At 40.6% G+C, this 23,101-nt stretch overlaps 1 protein-coding gene across 1 annotated transcript in view; it reads left to right on the top strand.

Annotated features, from left to right (window-relative positions):
* Window positions 1-2,415: 2,415 nt before the first annotated feature.
* The window catches only part of LOC128871857 (protein diaphanous), a 41,590-nt gene continuing 20,904 nt past the window's right edge, over window positions 2,416-23,101 (top strand). Inside the window, exons 1-3 of the mRNA XM_054113982.1 lie at window positions 2,416-2,595; window positions 6,355-6,665; window positions 18,490-19,694. Of these exons, the coding sequence (XP_053969957.1) occupies window positions 6,362-6,665; window positions 18,490-19,694 (1,509 nt within the window). The 5' untranslated portion in view covers window positions 2,416-2,595; window positions 6,355-6,361. The remainder of the gene's footprint in view (window positions 2,596-6,354; window positions 6,666-18,489; window positions 19,695-23,101) is intronic.

Here is a 23,101-nt window from a genome sequence, read left to right as displayed (position 1 = left end):
CGTTATGGCCCACCTACAACCTCAAGCAATCGTTGACATTAATAAACATGAAACGACGGGACACCTGCAGACTTACGGCAGTCATAACTGGCTTCTGGTCTATCGGAGAACAAGCCGCCAAAATGGGCATCTCTCACAACACATACTGTCATAGTTGTAAACAACCGGAGGAAAAAGAAACAATCTTCCATTTCCTCTTTGAATGCCCTGCCCTATGGAAGGACAGAATGTTAACCCTGGGCAAACCGCTGTTCGAGAGTCTCGAGCAACTGTCTGGCGTAGACGTCAACAACCTAATAAGGTTCCTAAACCGCACAGACTGGATATAGTCCTGCTGCAAATAACTGTTAAACAATTTGGTAACGAGGATGTGGCAACAAAATGGTGCGGAAGCCCTAGTTGGATTCTGGATGAATCACCACTCTAACCAACCAACCAACCAAATGCAAATGCATATGCCCATGCAATCACTTACCAATTTTAAACGGATGCCTTCAAATGAAAACAAAAATATGAACAAAAATTAAGTATTTGAGTTTAGTGTTAATGATGGGGTGGGGGTTATTGTGAATCCTTACTACATACACGCATATGACGTTTTAATTTTGGGTTCAATGGTTTTAACAAGGAAAGGAGTTCTACGCAAAAATACTGGGGATTGCGTAGCCGGAGTTGGACTGATGAGGGTTATTTCTTTGAAGCGCGGCCGAAGGCCGCCCACGCGAAAAGCAGTTCCACGCCAAAATACTGTGGATTGAGTAATCGGAGTAGGACTGATGAGGGTTATTTTTTTAAAGTGCGCCCGAACGCCGCCCATGCGTAAAGGAGCTCTACGCAAAGATACTGTGGATTGCGTAGCCGGAGTTGGACTGGTGAGGGTTATTTTATTGAAGAGCGGCCGAAGGCCGCTTATGCGAAAGAAGCTCTATGCATGAGGACCCGTTTGTAAAACTGATCGAAGCAATACAATACACTTATAAACCGTTATTTTTGGCTTTTAATTACTTTATTATTTTTTGTGATACGCTTAATATCATTGTTTTTAAGTTTTGATGAGTTGTATGTTTTTATTTTCAAAAATATCTCTCAATTTTAAATTACACCAAACAATACTGCAGTTTTACACTGAACTTTCCACTGAACATCTCTGCATACGAACTTCGTGTTTATTTCAGATGTATGGCAACACCAACTTTTCGCTAAATTACAGAACTTTAACCAAGGTGGATTTATTAAGGTGACAGCATTCACCCAGCTGAATTTTTCACCGTAGGTATGGCTTACGTCAAAATGATATGATTTGTTTGTATGTATTGGTATGTTTACATTCGTATGTTTACATTTGCTTGCTGATTTTGACGTGATGATTGCACCAAACGCAACAACAAATACATGCAGGGTTTTACTTATATGTGTTTGCTGTCACCTGTAATAAATTCGCCTTGACTTTAACATTAAGTTCAGTTTCAGTTTTAAGATGTTGATACACCCCTCTACCCCCCCTTTTAACATTTTTTGACGTGACAACGTCTTATAATAAGATTTAGCCGGCTGCACGCACGAAAAAATGTGTCGTTACCTTGCTCATTTATCGTTACCTTGCTCATTTGACGTTACCTTGCTCATTTGTCGTTACCTTGAATGAACTGCAAGCGAAAGCGCGGAACGAACGACAAAGCAAACAAAGCAAATTTTTCTAAGTTTATTTTGTATATGATTTCGAAATGTACTGCTTGGCAACACTGTGTGGTGAGAGAGCAAATAGTTGACAGGGTTCGACGGGAATGTTTAAATATCGTGAAATAAAATTTACGTTACTACGATACGAAAGAAATGAATTTTTCATTTACATGGGGTTCTCATTAGATTGATCCTAATGGCCTCTGGTGACGCTCCAGCATGCTTGTCCAGCAGGCTTATATTTGTGCGTGTCGGGTGACACTCGTACTTGCTTCGTGTCACACATACTTGTTGTCGGCTTTTGAATGATGAAAATCAAAGATTTTAGATATTAGCGTCAAGCACCCGACACGCACACATATAAGCCTGCTGGACAAGCATGCTGGAGCGTCACCAGAGGCCATAACAGCTGCCAGGGGATTACGTTTACGTCGTTCACTGCTAGGTGGATTTAATAAGGTGACAGCATTCACCCAGCTGAATTTTTCGCCGTAGGTATGGCTAACGTCAAAATGATATGCTTTGTTTGTATGTATTGGTATGTTTACATTCGTATGTTTACATTTGCTTGCTGATTTTGACATGATACTTGCACCAAACGCAACAACAAATACATGTAGGGTTTTACTTATATGTGTTTGCTGTCACCTGTAATAAATTTGCCTTGGTTCACTGTGTTGAAAATGCAGTGTGAATTAAATGGCGTGGAAACATGTTACTAGAATTGATTAATCGATTGCAAGGTATCGTAGTGTAAGCAGTTTCTTCCATTTCTATGTGTTATGAATGTTATTAATTTGGTAAAAAGCAAAAGCAACTAACGATCGCGAAACTAGATACTTAATCGGGGAAATATATTTCTTTAATTTTAAACTAATTTTTCTTTAGTTATTTATGAAGAGTTAAACATACGTGGTAAGCAAATGTGTAACAGTTTCTATTTACTATATAAATTACCGAGTTCAGCTTTTAAGCAATTTGATAATGCAAATCTTTTTCCTTAAAAATGTATCCATTTAAGCAATAATGAACTCACCAAATATATAAACTTCATTTGAGTTATACAGCGTTTATCTAGAAAAAAATGTATATGCAAATGTTTACACTAAATGCAACGAGAGTTAAAACTTATTGAAAAAGGGCTTTTTTCAAATTCAGTTTGTCAACATTATCTTTGCATAGTGAAGAAAAATATAAAATTTTATCTTTGTTGTTGTTGTTGTGGTTGTTGTTGTTGTTGTTGTAGCAGCAGTACCTTTGCCCTGTGAGTGTATCGTAATCACCGGCCGTCTTCCTCTAGTTCATCTAACGGTAGGCCCAGGAAACTAGCTGTTTCGACGGGTTGGGTCCAGAGGGAGAAAGGTGTTAGATGAGTGGGTTTAATGGGGCATGTGGAAAGGTGGCTAGTGTCGTACGGGGTACCTTCACATGAGGGACATATGTTTAATATGTCGGGGTCCGTCCCAGGCTTCAGTAGTGGGACCACTCTCCTTAATTTCCACTTATCAGGAATGATGAGAGTGGCCATAGACAGGTTGAAGACGCTGGTGAAATATTCTACTCCCAAAGGACCCAGCTTTTTCAACATCAGCATGTTAAGTCCGTCAGGGCCAATGGCTTTTGATGGTTTCATGTGTTTGATGGCCCCCTGAACTTCGACGCTGGAGAGAACAAGTGGCGCACGGTTGTGTGTCAGTTTGTGCAGCCGTCTGGTGGCACTACGTTTGGATCCGTCGGCAGGAGGATGCAGAATAAATTGCCGGCTAAAGTAGCACGCGCATCTCTTCCGATCCGATGAAGTACAACCGTTGAAGGTGATATCAACCTTGTCATTGTGCTTCGTCGGGTTCGACAGGGGCCTTACGGTGGACCAGAGCTTGCTCACACCAGAGGTGAAGTTGCAGGACTTCAGATGCTCTTCCTATTTGTTCTGCTTGTGTAGGGTTACCAGTTGCAGTGTCTCGGAATTGAGATCCTTTATCCGAGGATCCCCGGGATCGGCCTGGCGTAGGCGATCACGCACGATACGAAAGGAAGGAATTTTTCATTTACATGAGGTTCTTATTAGTTTGATATTTAAATCACGTGATCTCGCCAGAGCCAATTACATTGCAGTATTATTCGACGCAGAGAGCTGCCGATATACGATCTCACTAACACTTAAGTCTAGGCATAGTGCTGTTCACTCACACTCACGAAAATATTGTCGAACACCTGGCAGGTAGAAAGTCCCATCAAAACATTCTGTCTTTTTGGCAAAATTTTTTTAATATTATAAATAATATGTAAAAATTTCATCGTACCTCCAAAACATTTTTTCATTTTCTAAAAAATTATATTGCAATCACCTGGCAAAGTTTCAGACCCAACTAATAATCTGTTTTTTGTTTTATTTTTTCAAACATTCAATTTTAATATACAGTACAATTCCTCTTAACCGGTCACCTCGGGACTGCATACCTGACCGGTTAATCCGAAGTGTACTTGTATAATATATTGTATACATACATACAAAAAAATGGAGAAGCATTTTTTACATATTTATGTATTTCATATTTACATATATTAATGTGTTACGTCAATAAAATATAAGTGTAATTGTTTTTTGAAAAAGTCTGTGATTTTCTTCTGTTTTTTAACCTTCAGTGAATTTCTGAATGCGACATCCCTCCATTTTCTAATCACCAAAACGTCTAATGCTGTTGACTCATGTTGCTGCTCAATGTATTTCAATGCAATTTCCATCACATTTTTGGCTTCTTCGTGAGAAACTGTTTTCTCCTCTTCAACGTCACTACTCTCATCATCTTCCTCTTGTTCTTTGTTTGCTAAATCTATGATTTCGTCATCATTCTCAAGGTGTTCGTCACAAATTATATTATCATCCAATTTTCCACATTTTCTGCCTGTAATGATTCGTTACCCGATAACTTTTGAAGGTCTTGTAAAGTAGATTTGTTTTCTTCTTTTTCAGTCCCTGCAATATTCGAGATCACAATTAGATTCTCAACATCTGGCCAAAGTTTTCGCCAATACTTAAACGTTGAAGAGGGCATTTCTTGAAATGCTGTAGCTAACATATAGATAACGTCCTTGATATTGATCTTTTTGATAGCTTCTAAAAGAAGTTTGTCTTCACTCTCCGAATGTTGCAGAATTTCAGAAACAAGTTTACGCCTGTATCGTCTTTTTAAGCTTTCGATCACTCCTTGGTCCGTTGGTTGCACTAAGCTTGTCACATTAGGAGGAAGATAAACTAATTTTATGTACAGCGCAGTCATGAGGATTTGTTGGAGCATTATCTAACACAAGAATTGCTTTAATAGGCAAGTTTACACTTTTTAAATGTTTTTTAACTTTTGGAACAAACTCCAAATTAAACCACTCTTTAAACAAGTCTGAATTCATCCACGCTGATTTTTGTGACTTATAATAAACCGGAAGGGAAGATGGATTCAAGTTTTTGAATGCCCGTGGTTTAGCAGACTTGCCAATAACGAAAAGAGGAATTTTATGAGTCCCTGCTGCATTCGAATAAACGCCCACTGTAATACGTTCTTTGTTCTTTTTGAAGCCAGAGGCAGACTGTTCATGACTGCCTAGAAAAGTTGTTTCTGGTAACATTTTAATGTTTAGCCCGGTCTCGTCCATATTATAGACTTGTTCTGGAGATAGTTCCTCTGTTTTAACCATTTCACCAAACTTAGTCTTGAATTCTGTCGCACCAGAAGTATCAGCAGACATTTTTTCTCCACTTACATGTGCGAAATGAATTCCGTGTCGCTTCTTCCATCGATTAAGCCAACCATCACTTGCCACAAAGTCACCTCCAATATTAACCTTCTGGGGGATAGCCAAAGCCTTTTCTTTCAAAATAGGGCCGCCAATCGGTGTACCTCTTCGACGTTCCTGAAGAAACCAGATCCACAAAGCTTCATCGACGACCTTGCAAATCGGTTTTTTTTTTCTCGTACAACGGCTACCCAGATTTCTATCATATTCCATTTTCGAGCAAAACTCCTCAATGGAACGCCTATCTCTTCGCCAGTTATTTACAGTGCTTTTTCCAACATTAAATTCTGCACATATTTTCGCTACGGATTCACCATTATCAATCCGCCTTAGCACTTTTTAACGTGTATCAATCGAAACCACAATTCGTTTGCATTCATTGATAAGGAAAGAACTATGTTATGTCCGTACCCACAGCAAAAACAAACCAAATTGATCAAAACGACAAACGACAAAATCCTATCTAACATCGTTTATAGTTTACTTCGCCGGGATCTCCCCGTAATATCGGGGGAATCCCAGCCGCATCGCCTCGTCGGTGAATTTCTGGAAAAATATTGCATTGCGCTCGGCTGTTGTAAACAGGCCGGTTAATCCGTCGACCGGTTAATGCGAAGCCGGTTAAGAGGAATTATACTGTATTAAATTTTCAAAGTGCCTCAAAAATAATTTTTGCATACAAAATTATTATTTTCTGTTTAATTTAAGGGTTGGTTTAGCCCCGCCACCCCTTAGCCAGACCTGCGTTTCTGTATTTAGAAAAGTATTCTAGATGATTTTCATTGTGTCTAAAATACCTGCTCAAAAATGCTTACCAGCTCTCTTACTATAAGCTAAAAAAAAATTTTGAAGTAATTATATATATGCTTTTACTATTTTTAGATACAATATGTCAAAGCAAGAAAAGTTTAAAACTGGGACTACGGATGGATGGTTTGAGGGATGGTTTAGCCGTCCCAAGATAAAAAGCAATAACAATAATGCCAGCATTTCTGTCAAATCGAACATGATAGACAATGAAGCTATTGATCTGCAAGAGCTTGAACTTAAGATTCGAACATTCAGTGACTCTGAAATAGATTTAAAATTTTTGGAAATCCTTGAAGATATGAATATTCCAAAAGATAAACGTGAACCTCTTCTAATGAAAACTCTGGCTGAAAAGCGCAAAATGATATTTATGCATCTAAAAGGTAAGTTTAAAATATTGTTTCGAATTTGCTACGTTTTTATCAGAATAATTTTCCTGAGTTCGATTACTGGATCCTTAAATAAAAATACAGAAAACTCACTTTATCGTTTACTTTACACTTGGACACTTAGCTCATGACCTTATGCGCGTGTACCTCTAAATTTGGCAACTCGTATGTTCTGGCGACTTCTCGCTTTGTTCTGTCTTATAAAGACAGACTGTCATGGTTTTGTTTTAGTATCTCATTCGCTCGTTATTAATTGCGAAGCATTTTAGTTTTGCTACAATGTGTTTACCTCGAAGAAACGAATTGCTAAAGACTACCATAATGTTATTATATTTATAATATTTCTTTTTATATAATTGTTTTATTCGAAAATAAATTGGAAGAAAATCGTGTCGCGGTGTTCCTTTGGAAAAGTGCAGAAATGGTGCAAGTCAGATATACACGATGCTATAAAAATCAGTATATTATAAATGTTTGTGTATCGTACCTGATAAATATATAGATTTTCTACGAGGTTTGCTCTTCGACGTCACGTCTTTTGCGCGCTCAACTCATAACAGTATCCCATCTAGACCCAGTATCTTTATTAAACGCAGAATAGAGCTATGTTAGATTTCGCGCATGTGCCCTTCTTCTATAGCGCTACATTTAAGGGCCATCAATCAATGGACCATATCCCGTATCGTACCAGCAATCGGCTCCCAGATTCATTTTAAACGGAGGACAGAGTCAACACCGCATATCCGCGTGTTATTCGGACGGGTACAGGCAAAGTTGGACTGGAGGTAATTCGCAAAATTCCTTGAGGAAGTAGAAAATCATAACTGGAAAGCTGAATATGTTTTCCGATCCATGTCACAGTTAAAACAAATAAGATTGATCGCCATTAAGCATACGCCATGGTTTGGCGGGGAGTATACCACAAAAGCATCAAAGAAGCAGTTTTGCACTAAGGACATGTACTGGAAAACGTGGTGAATAATTTAACAGAAACCCTTTATAATGGAGAATACTGTGTCAACAAGGCTATGCACCGGCACATACATAACGCTGAAACAACCCAACGTTAGAATGCTCCACCTACAAAAAAACCAAGTGTTTCCTGAAAAGATCGCGCCCTGTACGGTAAGGAACGGTATACTAGACAGGGTGGATGCAATATCCCTTGGGTCCAGAGGGAGAGGGGGGTTAGATGAGTCGGTTTAAGGGGGACATGTGTTTGGTATGTCGGGGTCGATTCTGGATAAGTAGGAGTTTAACCTGCTACAATATCCAGAACGTAATTGTGCCAGTGTAACACGTGTCTCACGAGGAAGCTGGAGTTCTTCATCTGCTAGAGGAGGTGGTTGGACTCCGATTACGGCATTCTGTGGACGGGAGCTTAAGAAGGTGGTGACGGTCTCCCGATGAATGCCGTTTATTGACTGTCTAAACACTGTCAGGCCCAGTAGATTACGGTCAGTTTTGTCCTGGATTTCGTCGACGTAGTTTAAGAGGTGTCTCCTGACGTGCCTGGGAGGCGGCTCAGGCTCAAGCAGGTGTCTGCAGGGGTGAAACGTGCGGTAACATCCCAGCAGGAACTGCTTGCTGAGCAGTTTGTTGTGCTCCGCTACTGGAAGCATTTGTGCGTCGTTGTGAAAATGTTGGATGGGAGACATCAGGAGGCACCCGGTCGCTGTCCGAATGGCGGTATTTTGACATGTCTGTAGCTTTATCCACTGTGAATCACTAGTTCCAGGCGACCAGACAGGCGCAGCATAGTTAGAACCGGCCGGCCAATCGCCTTAAATGTCGAAAGCAACAGTTCTTTGTCTTTGCCCCAAGTGCTGCCGGCCAGCGATTTGAGGACCTTGTTGCGATTTTGGACTTTTGTGGCAATTGCGGTTGTATGCGCGGAGAAGGAGAGCTGTCAAAGGTTACACCCAAAATTTTGGGGTTATTTACCGTCGGAATTGGTGTGTCGTCGACTTTTACCTTAAGGGACAGCTTGACCTCCTTTGTCCAGGTGGTGAAGAAGGTCGCCGTGGACTTGGTGGGGGAAAGTTGAAGATTCCTCGCAGTGAAAAAGCGAGAATGGTCGGTGAGGTAATTGTTCACTTTGGAACACAGGCCATCGATGTCATTGCCCGACGCCATTATCGTGCAGTCGTCAGCGTATGAGATCAGGGAAACTCCCGCTGGTGGTTGGGGGAGCTTCGAGATGTAGAAGTTAAAAAGCAAGGGAGAAAGGACACCACCCTGCGGTACACCTTGCTTAATCTTCCTCTGCTTTGATATTTGATCTCGAAAAATCACTGACGAGTACCGACCGCTCAGGTAGTTCGCGGACCACCTCTTCAGCCCTGGCGGGAGTGTCGACTGATAAATATCATCTAGTAGCGTGGAATGGCTGACTGTATCGAAAGCCTTCTTTAGGTCCAACGCTACTAGGACAGTCCTCTCGCAGGGGCGGTTTTGGTTAAGCCCGCGATTTATCTGGGCGTTTATGGCGGCGAGTGCAGTGGTGGTGCTGTGCGCTCGTCGGAATCCGTGCTGATGTGGGGCTGGGGCCAGGTGTGTCGTGTAGAGTGGGAGTAGGAGGGCTTCAAGTGTCTTCACTACTGGGGAAAGGAGAGTTAGCGGCCGATAAAACTCCCCTTGGTTGGCGAGTTTTCCAGGTTTCAGTAGTGGGACCACTCTTCCTGCTTTCCACTTGTCAGGGATGATGAGAGTGGCCAGGGACAAATTGAAGACCCTTGTGAGGAATCCTACTCCCAGGGGTCCCAGATGCTTCAGCATCAGCGCGTTTAATCCGTCAGGGCCAATGGCTTTCGATGATTTCGGCTTGTTGATGGCCCCCTGAACCTCATCACCGGAGAAAGTAAGTGGCACACTGTCGTTCGTCAGTTTGTGTAGCCTTCTGGTAATGCGACGTTTGGTTCTGTCGCCCGGAGGATGCAGTATGAAAAGCCGGCTAAAATAGCTCGCGCATCTCTTCGTCGGGTTCGACAGGGACCTAACGGTGGAACAGAGCTTACTCACCCGAGAGGTGAGGTTACAGGTCTTCAGGTGCTCAACCCATTTGATCCGCTTGTGTTGATTTACATGTTGCCGGATCTCCAAATTGAGATCCCTTATGCGGGGATCCCCGGGATCGGCCTGGCGTAGGTGGTCACGCTCGTTTGCTAAACTGGCTGCTTCGGCTGGAAATGAGGATGAATGTCCTTATAACTTCCAGCTGGGATGAAGCGAGCCGCAGCAGCTGTGAGCACTTTGCGGAATGCGCGTTCGCCCACGCGCACATCAGTGGGGATGGGAAGAGCGGCGAAGGTGTCCTCGGTGAATTCCGTGAAGCCGGCCCAATTAGCTTTTTTAAAGTTAAAATAGGACCGGTGATTCAGGGAAACGAAGTCGGCAGGTCTCTCAATCGAGATGATAATGGGCAAGTGGTCTGATGCAAGCGAGAGCATAGGTCGCCACGTTATGCTATTTATCAGACCCGCGCTAGCTATTGTTAGGTCAGGCGAGCTGCTACAATTGCCCACTACCCTGGTGGGGGCGTCGTCGTTCACGGTGCTGAATGTCGGATCGTCTATCTGCTCTGCCAGTTGCTGTCCCCTACGATCATTTGGCAGGCTTGAATGCCAAAGATCGTGAAGCGCATTGAAGTCACCTACAACCAATCGGTTTTCACCTCTGATGAGCGCACCAATATCGGGGAGATATCCTGCCGGGCAGCAGGTGACAGGGGGTATATATATGTTAAATATTTCGAGCTCGGAATCGCCTGACCGGACAGCCATGCCTTGACATTCTAAGGTGCTGTCCCTGCGGTCGATTCCTTCATCGATGAGACGATACTGCACTGTGTGGTGGACTATAAACGCTAGGCCACCACCATTGTCTCGCTCGCGATCGTGTCTGTGCACGTTATAGCCATCCCTGGTGATCAGAGATGACCTAGCGTGCAACTTTGTTTCTTGGACCGCAGCTATTTTAATACTGTGCCGGCTCGTAAAGTCAACTATCTCGTCGACCTAACTCGTAAGTCCGTTGCAGTTAGACTGGAGAAGCTTGAAGCTTCTCGGTGAGGTCTGTGTAATTCGGGGGGTGAGGGACGCGTGGGGTTGTCTACGTTGGACCTGCTGCGCAATCCACTGTGGTTGTTGCGGCCTGCTGGTGGTGGGCGGTGGTTGGTGCAGAGCTCTGCAGCAGGGGGCAACGTAGGCAGCTGTCCACTCACGGGTGGTGCGCAGGCCGGAACATCTCCGAAAATGGCACCAGCCATTGCACGAATTGCATTGGACTGATACCAGATTCCGAGGTATTACGGTCTGACACACGGAACAGACTGGACGGGGGGCCAGGAGCTGCTGGTTTGTCCCCGCACTGGGGTTGGAGCAGGAAGGTAGGGGACGGGTTGAAGGGGAGTTGTGTTGCTCCGATAGGCTCCTCACCGTGGAGGTGTGGGTTGTGGTGAAGGTTGGTAGTGCCGGCCCATCAGGGGGTGTAGTAGCCGTGGAGGCATCAGACGCCTGCTGGCGGGAGCAACACGTGGCCACATACCGTGTGGACCACTCCCTGTGCGACTTAAGGCCTGAACAGGTCTTAAGGTGGCTCCACCCTTTGCACTTATTACACCTAGCCGAGGTGGAGTTCGGGTGAAGCCGTTTGTGGCAGACGCAGCAGTAGAATACTTCTGGCCCAGGGTTGGATTCGATTCCAGCCCTGAGGAGAAGCATTTGGAGCAGGATTGCTGCGAGAGTTTGCTCCTGTGACGTAAGGGGTGGGGTGATATGCGATACACTAGACAGGGCTAGTATACTGGGGCGGCAGCCCTTGGTCGGGAAAAACCCGAGTCATTCCGAGAGCAATTTCTCTTTAGATGCCTCAAGATAGGGTGGATCTTTGGACCCTCTAGCGTCAATTTCTATAGCCAAACGTCGGCTATAGGGCTCCTACGGTACTTTGAAGCAGCGATGAGATTAAGAAAAAGCCCTTTCCATGCATTGCTGACCCTAGTAGCACACTTCTCTAGAAATCCCGCGGAAAACTCGTCGACACACATGATTACCCTACAACATTCCTATAGCAGCCGGATCTACGTTACCGGAATTGCTTTGGTTTTTCCAAACCAAGGCCTGCCGCCCCAGTAAATTAGTCCTGTCTAGTGCACCGTACTTTACTGAAGCAGATCTATGCAGCAAAACTGCTCCAAATACTTCGTATGCCAAAAATGATTCCACCCAAACTCATCATCGGTTAGGTGAAATCAGTGCGAAGGGTGGTACCATCTTAAGACCCGCTCAGGCCAGAGATTGGTACACGCAATTTGTGGTACGTGCTGCTCCTGCCATCTGGCGCCCCCAGCCTTTACGGCTACCACCTCGTCAAATGTGTTGGCACAAACATTCACTACCATAAACCAAACCTTAACGGTTTCCAGGAGCTCATTAGAAAATCGCAACTGCTCGACTACTTCCCGCTTTAATCACAGTGCGAAGAGTAACCAGCAGCTCTTAGCTCCTAGCACAGTCTGTTCGGTGCCAGACCAGAGATCGCAGATCCAACCTTTAATTGTAAATTATGCGGTGGCATGCTTGGCAAATCCAGTGAGTTCAAAAACTCTGTCGGAAAATTTACTGCTTCGCTGTCGTCGCAAACTGTATCAATAGATTTATATGAAACCAAGATACCTACATGGCAACAACATTTGAATCTTCAGATTTAAATTGTCAACGTCTACATTTTTTGCCGCGGTCTAAATGAAGGACCTTACAAAGTCTCGCTGTTTCCCTCATTTCTTCGACGTTACTGCAGAAATTTCTATAGGATTCAAGTTTGGCTTACACCTTTACGCTGACGACAATAAATATGCTTACGCTCTTGGCGCGTACACCCTTTTTGGGTGTTTGGCCGAGTTCCTTCTCCTATTTGTGATGTGCGTCTTGATTTGTTCCACAAATGGAGGGACCTACAGTTTTAAGCCGACTCGGAACGGTAAATATTTTTTATGAGGAGCTTTTCCTTGGCAGAAATACACTCTGAGGTTTGTCATTGACTACCGAGGAGCGACGGCTAGTTCATTATGTGAAATTAATATTTACTTAATACTTTTTGAATATATGTATATTGCCTTAGGATATAAAAGAAGCCGCGCCACAGCCGAGAAACTCAATTAAGGGTGGGTCATAAGAAGTACCACCCTTGCGCAAAACATGCGCGAATATCGTTAAAATGTGTTAGTGAATCGTGCTATATAGATATATCTAATCTTGCAGCATTATATGATATTCTTAATTGTGAATCTAAAAACTAATTAATTTAACTGTACACGATGCACCAGATTTATATACGAATATTCTAGCAAAAGATTATCTTGTTTCGTTGTATAAAAAAATTATAGGCTCTAGCTTAGGAATTTACCTTAATGTCCGCGATACTTTTTATTTTGCCGTTTTTGTTTGTTTTAATAATGAGATACCACCAAGAGAGATTTACAAATTGGCGAAAAACTTAATATTTCGACAATTTTTGTTTATCGCATGATCAATCGTTTTTCCTAAACGTCCGGAAGTCCTGGTCTGAATCCATTAGACTACAGTTCGTGTTTGGAATTAGATAACATGGCCTGCCGAAAACTTCACAGAAATTTGGAGAGTGTCCAACAATCTTTTTTTTGGTTCAGCGACGTCAATATCCATGGAAACCGTGCATGCTGCAATATTGCATATATATTAGGGCGGGTCGATTTAAAAATCGCTCATTGCTCTGTGAAAATCGTATTCTAGGGATCAAAATAAGAAACTTTGCCGAAGGAACCATACCTCTAAAACGAATTCTGATGTCCCCCAATTTGGGTCGAACGAAAAATCCCACTTTGACCCATTTAGAGTGCTCCAATCGAGTTCAAATGTATGACCGACCCCCACTAACTTTGGACGGCCGATCCACCCATGCCAGTGGCACCCCTCCATACAATCATTTCAAAATATCACCATTTTTGGCCTTTACATGAGAAAAGAAACTAAAAAGTTCGACCCAAATTGGGGGCATCAGAATTCGTTTTAGAGGTATGGTTCCTTCGGCAAAGTTTCTTATTTTGATCCCTAGAATATGATTTTCACAGAGCAATGGGCGATTTTTTTGCCTCCCCACAAATCGACACGGCCTAATATATATATACATATGTAGTAACACTGCTGGGTGGCAACACCTTTGACGAGGAACGTAAACAAACAGAACTAGAAAACACTGTCTCTTTGATTCAACGCAGCCAGCATACTTACTTACTTGCCGCAAGGATTAGCAGACGCGTCAATATAAAGGGGGATTTTTTAAGAGCTATAGGAAAGTTTTTCAAAAAAACACGTAAAATTCAGAAAAATACATGAAATTTTTATTTAAATCGATAGTACAGTACAGTCCATATAATTTAATATTTGAAGATTATTTGATGCAAATGTTGACCGCGACTGCGCTTCAAATGGTCCATCCGCTTAGTCCAATTTTGGCATACTTTTTCCAATGTTTCGGCCGGTATCTAACATATAAATGCTTTAATGTTTTCTTCCATTGCGTTAATTGAAGCAGGATTGTCTGAATAGACTTGAGCTTTAACATAGCCCCACAAAAAATAATCTAAAGGCGTTATATCGCACGATCTGGGTGGCCAATTGACAGGTCCCGAACGTGAAATAAAATGTTCACCGAACTCGCCTCTCAACAAGTCAATTGTTACGCGTGCTGTGTGGCATGTGGCACCGTCTTGCTGAAACATGTGGTCAAGCTCTTGGGCAAAAAAAAAGTTAGATATCATTTCACGGTAGCGCTCACCATTCACAGTTATGTTACGATTCGTAGCATCTTTGAAGAAGTACGATCCAATGATACCTTCAGCCCATAAACCGCACTAAACTGTGACGTTTTCTGGATACATTGGTAGCTTTTGCAATTCTTCTGGCTGATCTTCACTCCAAAATCAACAATTCTGCTTATTTACGTACCCCTTGATCCAAAAATGAGCTTCGTCGCTGAACACAATTTTTCGATAAAAAAGTGGATCTTCGTCCAAGCTCGTCACACCTAAATCCTTTCGCAAAATTGTCCACGTTGTTGACGTATAGACCAAACTGAAGATGTTTGACAGTGAAACAAAACACGAAACGTGCGTCAGCTGTTTAAACAAACTGTTTAAAAAGATAATAGCTAAAAAATCACCCCTTAGTTTCTCCAGCCAAACGTATATTTCGTAGTCAGTATTAAGTGAAATTAGATAAATATATTAATATTGAATAAAATCAAATAAAAAAGTACTAGCTATATATGTATTTATTGTATTGTGTATACAGGGTGGACCATATAGCGTTTGCGTTTTGAACCACCTATTTTTTTGAGAGTGGTAACACAAATAACATGTGAAATGTGTTCATAATTTACTTTAAGGTTTAACATTTACGACATGGGACGCTATACGCTTGAACAAAATTGGGGAATATTGAAAAACCTATTTCCAAAGTGGTGAGTCTTCTTCTTCTTCCGCGGCTACAGTAAATGGCGAGAGTTACCGTGACACGCTCAACGAGTTTTTATTTCCAAAAATTGAAGAGGATGACATGGACGACATTTGGTTTCAACAGGACGGTGCAACTTGTCACACTGCCAAAGTTACACTCGAACTTTTCGCTACCGTTTTTGAATTCCGATATCAATTGGCCGCCTCGGAGCTGTGATTTAAGCCCGTTGGACTATTTTTTGTGGGGAGGCGTTAAGGACAAATGCTATGCGAACTATCCAGAAACGATTGATGCTTCAAAACGCGAAATCGAAGTTGCCATTCATGAAATTGGAGCCCAAACAATCGAAAATGTTCTTAAAAACTGGGTTGATCGAATGGTCTACTGTAAAGCCAGTCGTGGCAGTCATTTGAACGATATTATTTTTTATTCTTAAATGACAATGTTCAATCTTCAAAATAAAAAAAAAAGTTTAAAAAAATATTGATTATTTTTTTTTATAGCCGATTCAAAAAGTACTTACTTAGTCCTGCCGTAATTCTGTTACAAATTAAGCCCGTTATAAATGATATGAAATTATAATATTTTTTTTTTAATGAAATTAGTTTTATTTAATCGTATAAATATAAAAAAAAGTTTACTTTTCGTTCGAAATAGTCACCATATGCTTTTACACAAGCCTTGAAACGATTATGCTATTTCAGTATACATAGGTATATGTAACAGGTGGCGCTAAAGTAATCCTCCTATCACAAAATTCTATAAATTTTGCCATTGGCCCCTAATGTCAGTTCTGTTTTGACATTTGTGTAGTAAACACATGCGAAATACTCGTACACGTTAATAAACAATGTTACGCTACACTGCTCCAGAACGCGGAATATTGCTGACTATTTATTTGACCAATGATCGGTCGGTGACTTTGGCACAATGTGAATTTCGTCGCAGATTTCCTCGCCGTCCAACGCCTACTGGTGAAACACTGCGACGTTGAGCCGCTCGCCTCGAAGAGACTGGCACAACACGAGATGCTGCCAGGCGTGGCAGAACCCGGAGTAGCCGTTCTGCAGAGAATATTGCTACTGTAGCCGAGGATGCCACGCAAATGGGTATCAGTCGACGGTCTTTACAACGAATTTTGGTACAAGATTTGAAGATGTTTCCGTACAAAGTCCAGACGGTGCATCAGCTGTTAGCTGCTGACCGCCAATCGCGTCTAACATACGCTCAAGCCATCCTTAATCACCACCAAGAGGAAGATGATATTTCATCAAAAATAATCATGAGTGATGATGCCTATTTCCATCTTAGCGGGTACGTAAATAAGCAAAATTTACGCTTCTGGGGCACTGAAAATCCGCGTGTAACCCACGAAGAGCCATTACACCCGCTCAAAGTCACTTTTTTCTTCAAAGACGTCGCGGGCCAAACGGTTACTGTGAATGGTGAGCGCTACAGAGCAATGATCAACAAGTTCTTTTTGCCGCAACTTGATGAATTGGGATTGAAAAACATGTGGTTCCAACAGGACGGTGCAACGGCACACACTGCACGTGCCACAACCGATATGCTGAAAGATGCATTTCCCGGGCGCCTAATCTTCCGTTTTGGCGATTTGCACTGGCCAGCAAGATCGCCTGATTTGACCGCTCCAGACTTCTTTTTGTGGGGCTTTTTGAAGTCGCGGGTTTATGTCAACAAGCCTCAGACTCTTGCAGCTCTTAAAGACAATATCCGTCAAGAATGTGAGGACCTATCGCCGAAAGTTTTGGCCAAAGTGATGGAAAATACCATAAAAAGGGCTCAAATGGCAATCAACTGTGGCGGCGGCCATTTACATGACATCATATTCCCGACTTGATGTAAAAAAAATCAAAAGACCAAATAAAAATAATCCACAAGAAGAATCAAAGTTTTTCTTTTTTTTTAAATTACAGCCAAAAAACATCGCAAGGTTACTTTTGCGCCACCTTGTATATAGTATATTGGTAAGGAAATACAGCGAAAATTGGTCATCGCATTTAGTGACACGGCAACCGCAGACTACCTCCACCGAGTCGTTTGAGCTTCCAGGCTCACCATGACATGGTCGGCGACTATGCGAGGTAACCGTGCCTCAAACTCTGACCACTTGTCAAGCACTGGTTTACCGCCTATGGAATCTTAATCTCACAATGTCATTTGAAGAATAGAAATAGATGTACACGGTCTCCGGTGCAGAATTAGGAATTAAAGAAAAACTAGTTGATTTAATAACTATTATGATATAAAGAACATACGTGCGGATTTTATATTTCGAAATTTATAATATTTCCTCTAAACGTTGACAATTCCGTCGGAAACACTCTTGGAATCTGGGCTTCGATATGGCCTTCGAGAAGTGATGTCGGGATACCATTAACAATTTTTTAGTGTCCTTGGCAAGGGCTTGTCCTTGGCATTGGCAGAAAATAATCGTTCAGCATACCCCGATAAGAGACATCGTCCACAGAAATTGCTTACACTCGACGATTTTCAAAAATATACTGTCCAATTATTCCACTGCTTAACAGTGCACACCAAACCGTCACTTTGGGACTATGAAGTGGCTGTTGATGTTTTAATTGTGGGTTTTTGTCCTTCAAGTGACCAATAACAGCACATTTTCATTTGTTCTCGAAGTCCGACTGGGCTAGGGTCGTGAGCTTTTTGCCACCGAACTTGCCGCCCGGAGCCTTCACATACATGAACGAATCAAATCTTTATCTGGAGTATCACGTAAGCATCGAATCTTGAGAAGTGAACAAAGACGAGCAATTGCACACAAATCATTGGTCTTGAAATACGTTTCGTATACGACCGCACGCTGCTAACTCGTCCACTGCGACATCGTGACTAAATAACCCACACAAATATCGAAGCTAGGTCTCATTCGCTTTAAATTAAGAATTTAAATTAAACTCTGCCACCGAACACACTATCGCTTTTTTTCGTAAGAAATGCCCTATTTTCCTGCGACCTCTACTTTTCGTATCACATTTTATGTTTCGAGCGCATATAGAGTTTAAGTGGAGTTCATATTGTACCTGATAAGCGAGCTTGCAAGTGCACAGACTGGGAGTGTGAGGTCGATCTTTCAAGTTGATCTAAGTACACTGTGCAAAATAATTTCGATTTGGCAGCTTACAGCGCGTATCATAAATTTTATTCTAAACTTTTAAAACATTTATGTAAGTAGATGTACATATGTATATATGTTATTTATCGGTAATTTAAAATTAATATTACTGTTTGATTGATTGCTTGTTTTTGCATTGATTTGATGTTTTTTCCTTTGATTTCAGGAAAAAATTCGAACGAACACCGCTCAAGTTCACGATTTGAGAAACCGTATGATTACATAGAGTATATGCGTAATAAAGAACACAGCGAAAATAAAATATATCAGTGCCTTGAAAGTTTACGGGTAGCACTTACAAGCAATCCTATTTCATGGATAAAGGAGTTCGGAGAAGATGGGATAAATGAAATAGTTTTATTGTTAAGACGTTGCTTGAAAGAAAGTGGTTTTGATAGAATTGAATTTGAGTGTATTCGCTGTTTGAAAGCTGTAATGAACAATACATGGGGCTTGAACTTAGTATTGACACCTGAGCTGCATACAGTTGTATTATTATTAGCACAGTCGTTAAACCCCCGAAAACCACATACAATGTGTGAAGCTGTCAAGTTACTGGCTTCATTTTGTATTGTTCCAGAGCGTGATGGCTATGATAAAGTTCTGAGAGCAATAACTACCGCCGCATCAAACAAATATAAAACGAGTGAACGTTTTAAGCCCATCGTTGATGCATTATTTATTGAAGGAAAAAGTGATTTAAAGAGAGATTTAGCTTGTCACAGCCTTATATTTATTAATACTTTAACAAATACGCCCAGTGACTTAAACTTTCGTCTGCACTTGCGCTGTGAAATAATGCGAATGGGACTTTATGAAAAGTTTGATCTGTTTAAAGACATTGTTTCAAGAAGTAATAACGATGCTTTAATGCAACATTTTACAATATTTAATGAAATACGAGAATATGATTTTGAAGAGTTTATACAAAGGTTCGAAAATGTTAGTTTTAACATGGATGATATGACAGACTGTTTTGAAGTACTTAAAAATCTTTTAACAGATACCAGCTCCGAACCTTATTTTTTGTCAATACTGCAGCATTTACTATATATAAGAGATGATTTTTATTTCCGCCCAGCTTATTATCAACTAATTGAAGAATGTATACAACAAATAGTTTTGCACAAGGGATATTGCGATCCGAACTTTGAAAATCGTACATTTAATATCGATACATCATTAATTTTAGACGATATTGTAGAAAAGGTAAAGGTCAAAGAAATAAAACGTTCTGAGGAGTATGAAAAAAAAATTGAAGAACTAGAAATTTCAAAACAAGAAGCTGAAGCCAAAGTAGCACACTTAGAAGAACAAATGAAAATTTTAATTACTACCGAAGCTGCCAATTCTAACGGTAATATATCCAAGGTGAGTAGGACTCATTATTTAGTGAAGAATTGTATTAACCATGGTCTAATTTGTGTTAAGGCATGTTTAAACCATTTTATAATATGACTGCAGTATGTGAGAAAAAGCTATTTGATGCATTCGGTTTACTAACAAACATGTTTCTTAGAAATCTTGTCTTACAATATTTGTGGAGTAGTTCCAATTTAGGAGTTTAAATGATCTTATTTGCAGCACTTGTAATCGCTTGCAACCCTGCTGCAAATGCTATGCCGATTCTTTTCTGACGTGCGGCAATTTTGCATAGTACCCAAGTAAAATAATCTTTTCCTAGTACACCTTCATCGGAATTGTGTTTCATGCATGTTAAGATTATATAGTCCGGTTCACTTGATTATATATATATGTGTATATATATTTATATAATTCGCGCGTACACCGTTTTTGATTGTTTGGCCGAGCTCCTCCTCTTAATTTCGGCTTGATTTATTGGTTCACTTGAGTTATTTGCGCATTAAAGTTGTAAAAAGGATCGTTTTTTAAGCACTCATTATGTGTGCTCGAAAACTTGGTAATTCTATTGTAATAAAATGGGAAAGCAGAAAGGTTTAACAGATCGTGAAAAAGGACAAATCGATATCTTGACCACAGGGGGACTTTCAAATTGCCAAATTGTTAAAAAGATTGGTTGAAGTCCAAACGTTGTGGATCTTTACGTGAAACAAGGTGCCTTCTATGGTAAGAACTAAAGGGTGATTTTTTAAGAGCTATAGGAAAGTTTTTCAAAAACACACACGTAAAATTCAGAAAAATACATGAAATTTTTATTTAAATCGATAGTACAGTCCATATAATTTAATGTTTGAAGATTATTTGATGCAAATGTTGACCGCGACTGCGCTTCAAATGGTCCATCCGCTTAGTCCAATTTTGGCATACTTTTTCCAATGTTTCGGCCGGTATCTCACATATAAATGCTTTAATGTTGTCTTCCAATGCGTTAATTGAAGCAGGCTTGTCTGAACAGACGTGAGCTTTAACATAGCCCCACAAAAAAATAATCTAAAGGCGTTATATCGCACGATCTGGGTGGCCAATGACAGTGAAATAAAATGTTCACCGAACTCGCCTCTCAACAAGTCCATTGTTACGCGTGCTGTGTGGCATGTGGCACCGTCTTGCTGAAACATGTGGTCAAGCTCTTGGGCAAAAAAAAATTGGATATCATTTCACGGTAGTGAATGGTGAATTCACAGTTTTTTTTTTTTTATTTCCCTTTTTAATTTACAATCTGTTAAATTTAAACAATAAGTAATTATTTTTAAAGTAGTATTGGAATTCTTTGTTCTCTAACCAATGCTAGATAAATATTCAATTTTGCTTCAGATTATGCTACATTATATTATTTTCTGAGTGTTATAATTATTATTATTACAATTTTTTTTTTCTTTATTGTTTTGTTGATGCTGTATTTCCTAATTGTGTCATTTATTGTGCCGATATTGAGGTCGCTGTGGATCCCGTCGTTTGGTATATACCAGCCTGCTTTTGTTATTGTTCGAAGTATTTTAGATTGGGTCCTTTGAATTATTTTGATATTAGATTTTTTTGCTGTGCCCCAGATTTCTATCCCATATTTCCAAATGGGTGATTGATTTGATTATAGATTTATATATCACTACTTTGTTGTTAAGGCTTAGTTTAGATTTTTTGCCAACAGCCAGTATAGTTGTCTGAACTTGTTTTTGATTTCATTTCGCTTGTTTTCTATATGTCGTTTCCAATTTAGTTTTTCATCTATAGTTAAGCCAAGGTACTTTGCACTAGGGTGGATTTTTGTTTCATTGCTTTTTATTGTTAGTTTGTGTTTCTTAGGCTTTCTGTTTGTATAAATTACTTGTACCGTTTTATCTTTGTTGACTTCTATTCCCACTTTATCGAGCCATGATACAGTGTCATTTATTGTTTGTTGAAGAATGTCAGTAGCTTTTTTTTCTATTTTTTCTGATGCCATTAAAACCGTGACATCCGCGAATGTGGCTATCATGCAATTTTTCGTTGCTGGGATCGGTATGTCTGCTGTAAATATCAGGTACAATCGAGGGCCTAGGAGACTACCTTGGGGCACAACTGCTGTCATTTGCATCATGCTTGAGCATTCGTCTTCAAACTTTATAAAAAAATGTCGGTTTTCCAGATAACTTTTGAGAATGGTGAAGTGATTCCGTGGCAATATTTCGCTTAGCTTGTGCAGTAGTCCTTTATGCCACACCCTGTCAAAAGCTTTTGCAATATCTAGGTAGACAGCTATGCAGAACCTTTTATTATCCATATAATCTAGTATTTTGTTTATAACTCTGTGGACTTGTTGCACAGTTGAATGCTGTCGTCTAAATCCAAATTGATGGCTTGGTATTATATTTTTTTCTATCAGAATTTCGTCTAATCTGGCAAAGAATATTTTTTCAAATACTTTTGAAAGAATGGGCAAGAGACTGATGGGGCGATATGATGTTGTTTCTGTTGCATTTTTACCTGGTTTGGGGATTGCCGTTATTTGTGACACTTTCCAGAGGCGTGGGAAGCATTGTGTCCTTAATATGATGTTGAATATTTGTCGTATATATGTAATTGCTACATCAGGTAGTTCTTTTAGTATATTACCATTTATCAGATCGAAGCCCGGTGCTTTTTTACTGTTCAGATTTTTCAAATGATATCTGATTTCTGCTGAGGTCGTCATTTTCATTCTCTTTTCTGGGTTATTCGTATTTACATTTTGTTCAATGTGCTGATTGTCTGCCAGATTAGACGAAATTCTGATAGAAAAAAATATAATAACATGCCATCAATTTGGATTTAGACGACAGCATTCAACTGTGCAACAAGTCCACAGAGTTATAAACAAAATACTAGATGATATGGATAATAAAAGGTTCTGCATAGCTGTCTACCTAGATATTGCAAAAGCTTTTGACAGGGTGTGGCATAAAGGACTACTGCACAAGATAAGCGAAATATTGCCACGGAATCACTTCACCATTCTCAAAAGTTATCTGGAAAACCGACATTTTTTTATAAAGTTTGAAGACGAATGCTCAAGCGTGATGCAAATGACAGCAGTTGTGCCCCAAGGTATTCTCCTAGGCCCTCGATTGTACCTGATATTTAAAGCAGACATACCGATCCCAACATCGAAAAATTGCATGATAGCCACATTCGCGGATGTCACGGTTTTAATGGCATCAGAAAAAATAGAAAAAAAAGCTACTGACATTCTTCAACAAACAATAAATGACACTGTATCATGGCTCGATAAAGTGGGAATAGAAGTCAACAAAGATAAAACGGTACAAGTAATTTATACAAACAGAAAGCCTAAGAAACACAAACTAACAATAAAAAGCAATGAAACAAAAATCCACCCT

The sequence above is a fragment of the Anastrepha ludens genome, chromosome 2 (assembly GCF_028408465.1).
Source record: "Anastrepha ludens isolate Willacy chromosome 2, idAnaLude1.1, whole genome shotgun sequence".
In the NCBI taxonomy this organism is placed as follows: Eukaryota; Metazoa; Arthropoda; class Insecta; order Diptera; family Tephritidae; genus Anastrepha; species Anastrepha ludens.
Note: the sequence above shows the minus strand (reverse complement) of the source record. Positions and strands in the feature narration are given on the sequence as shown.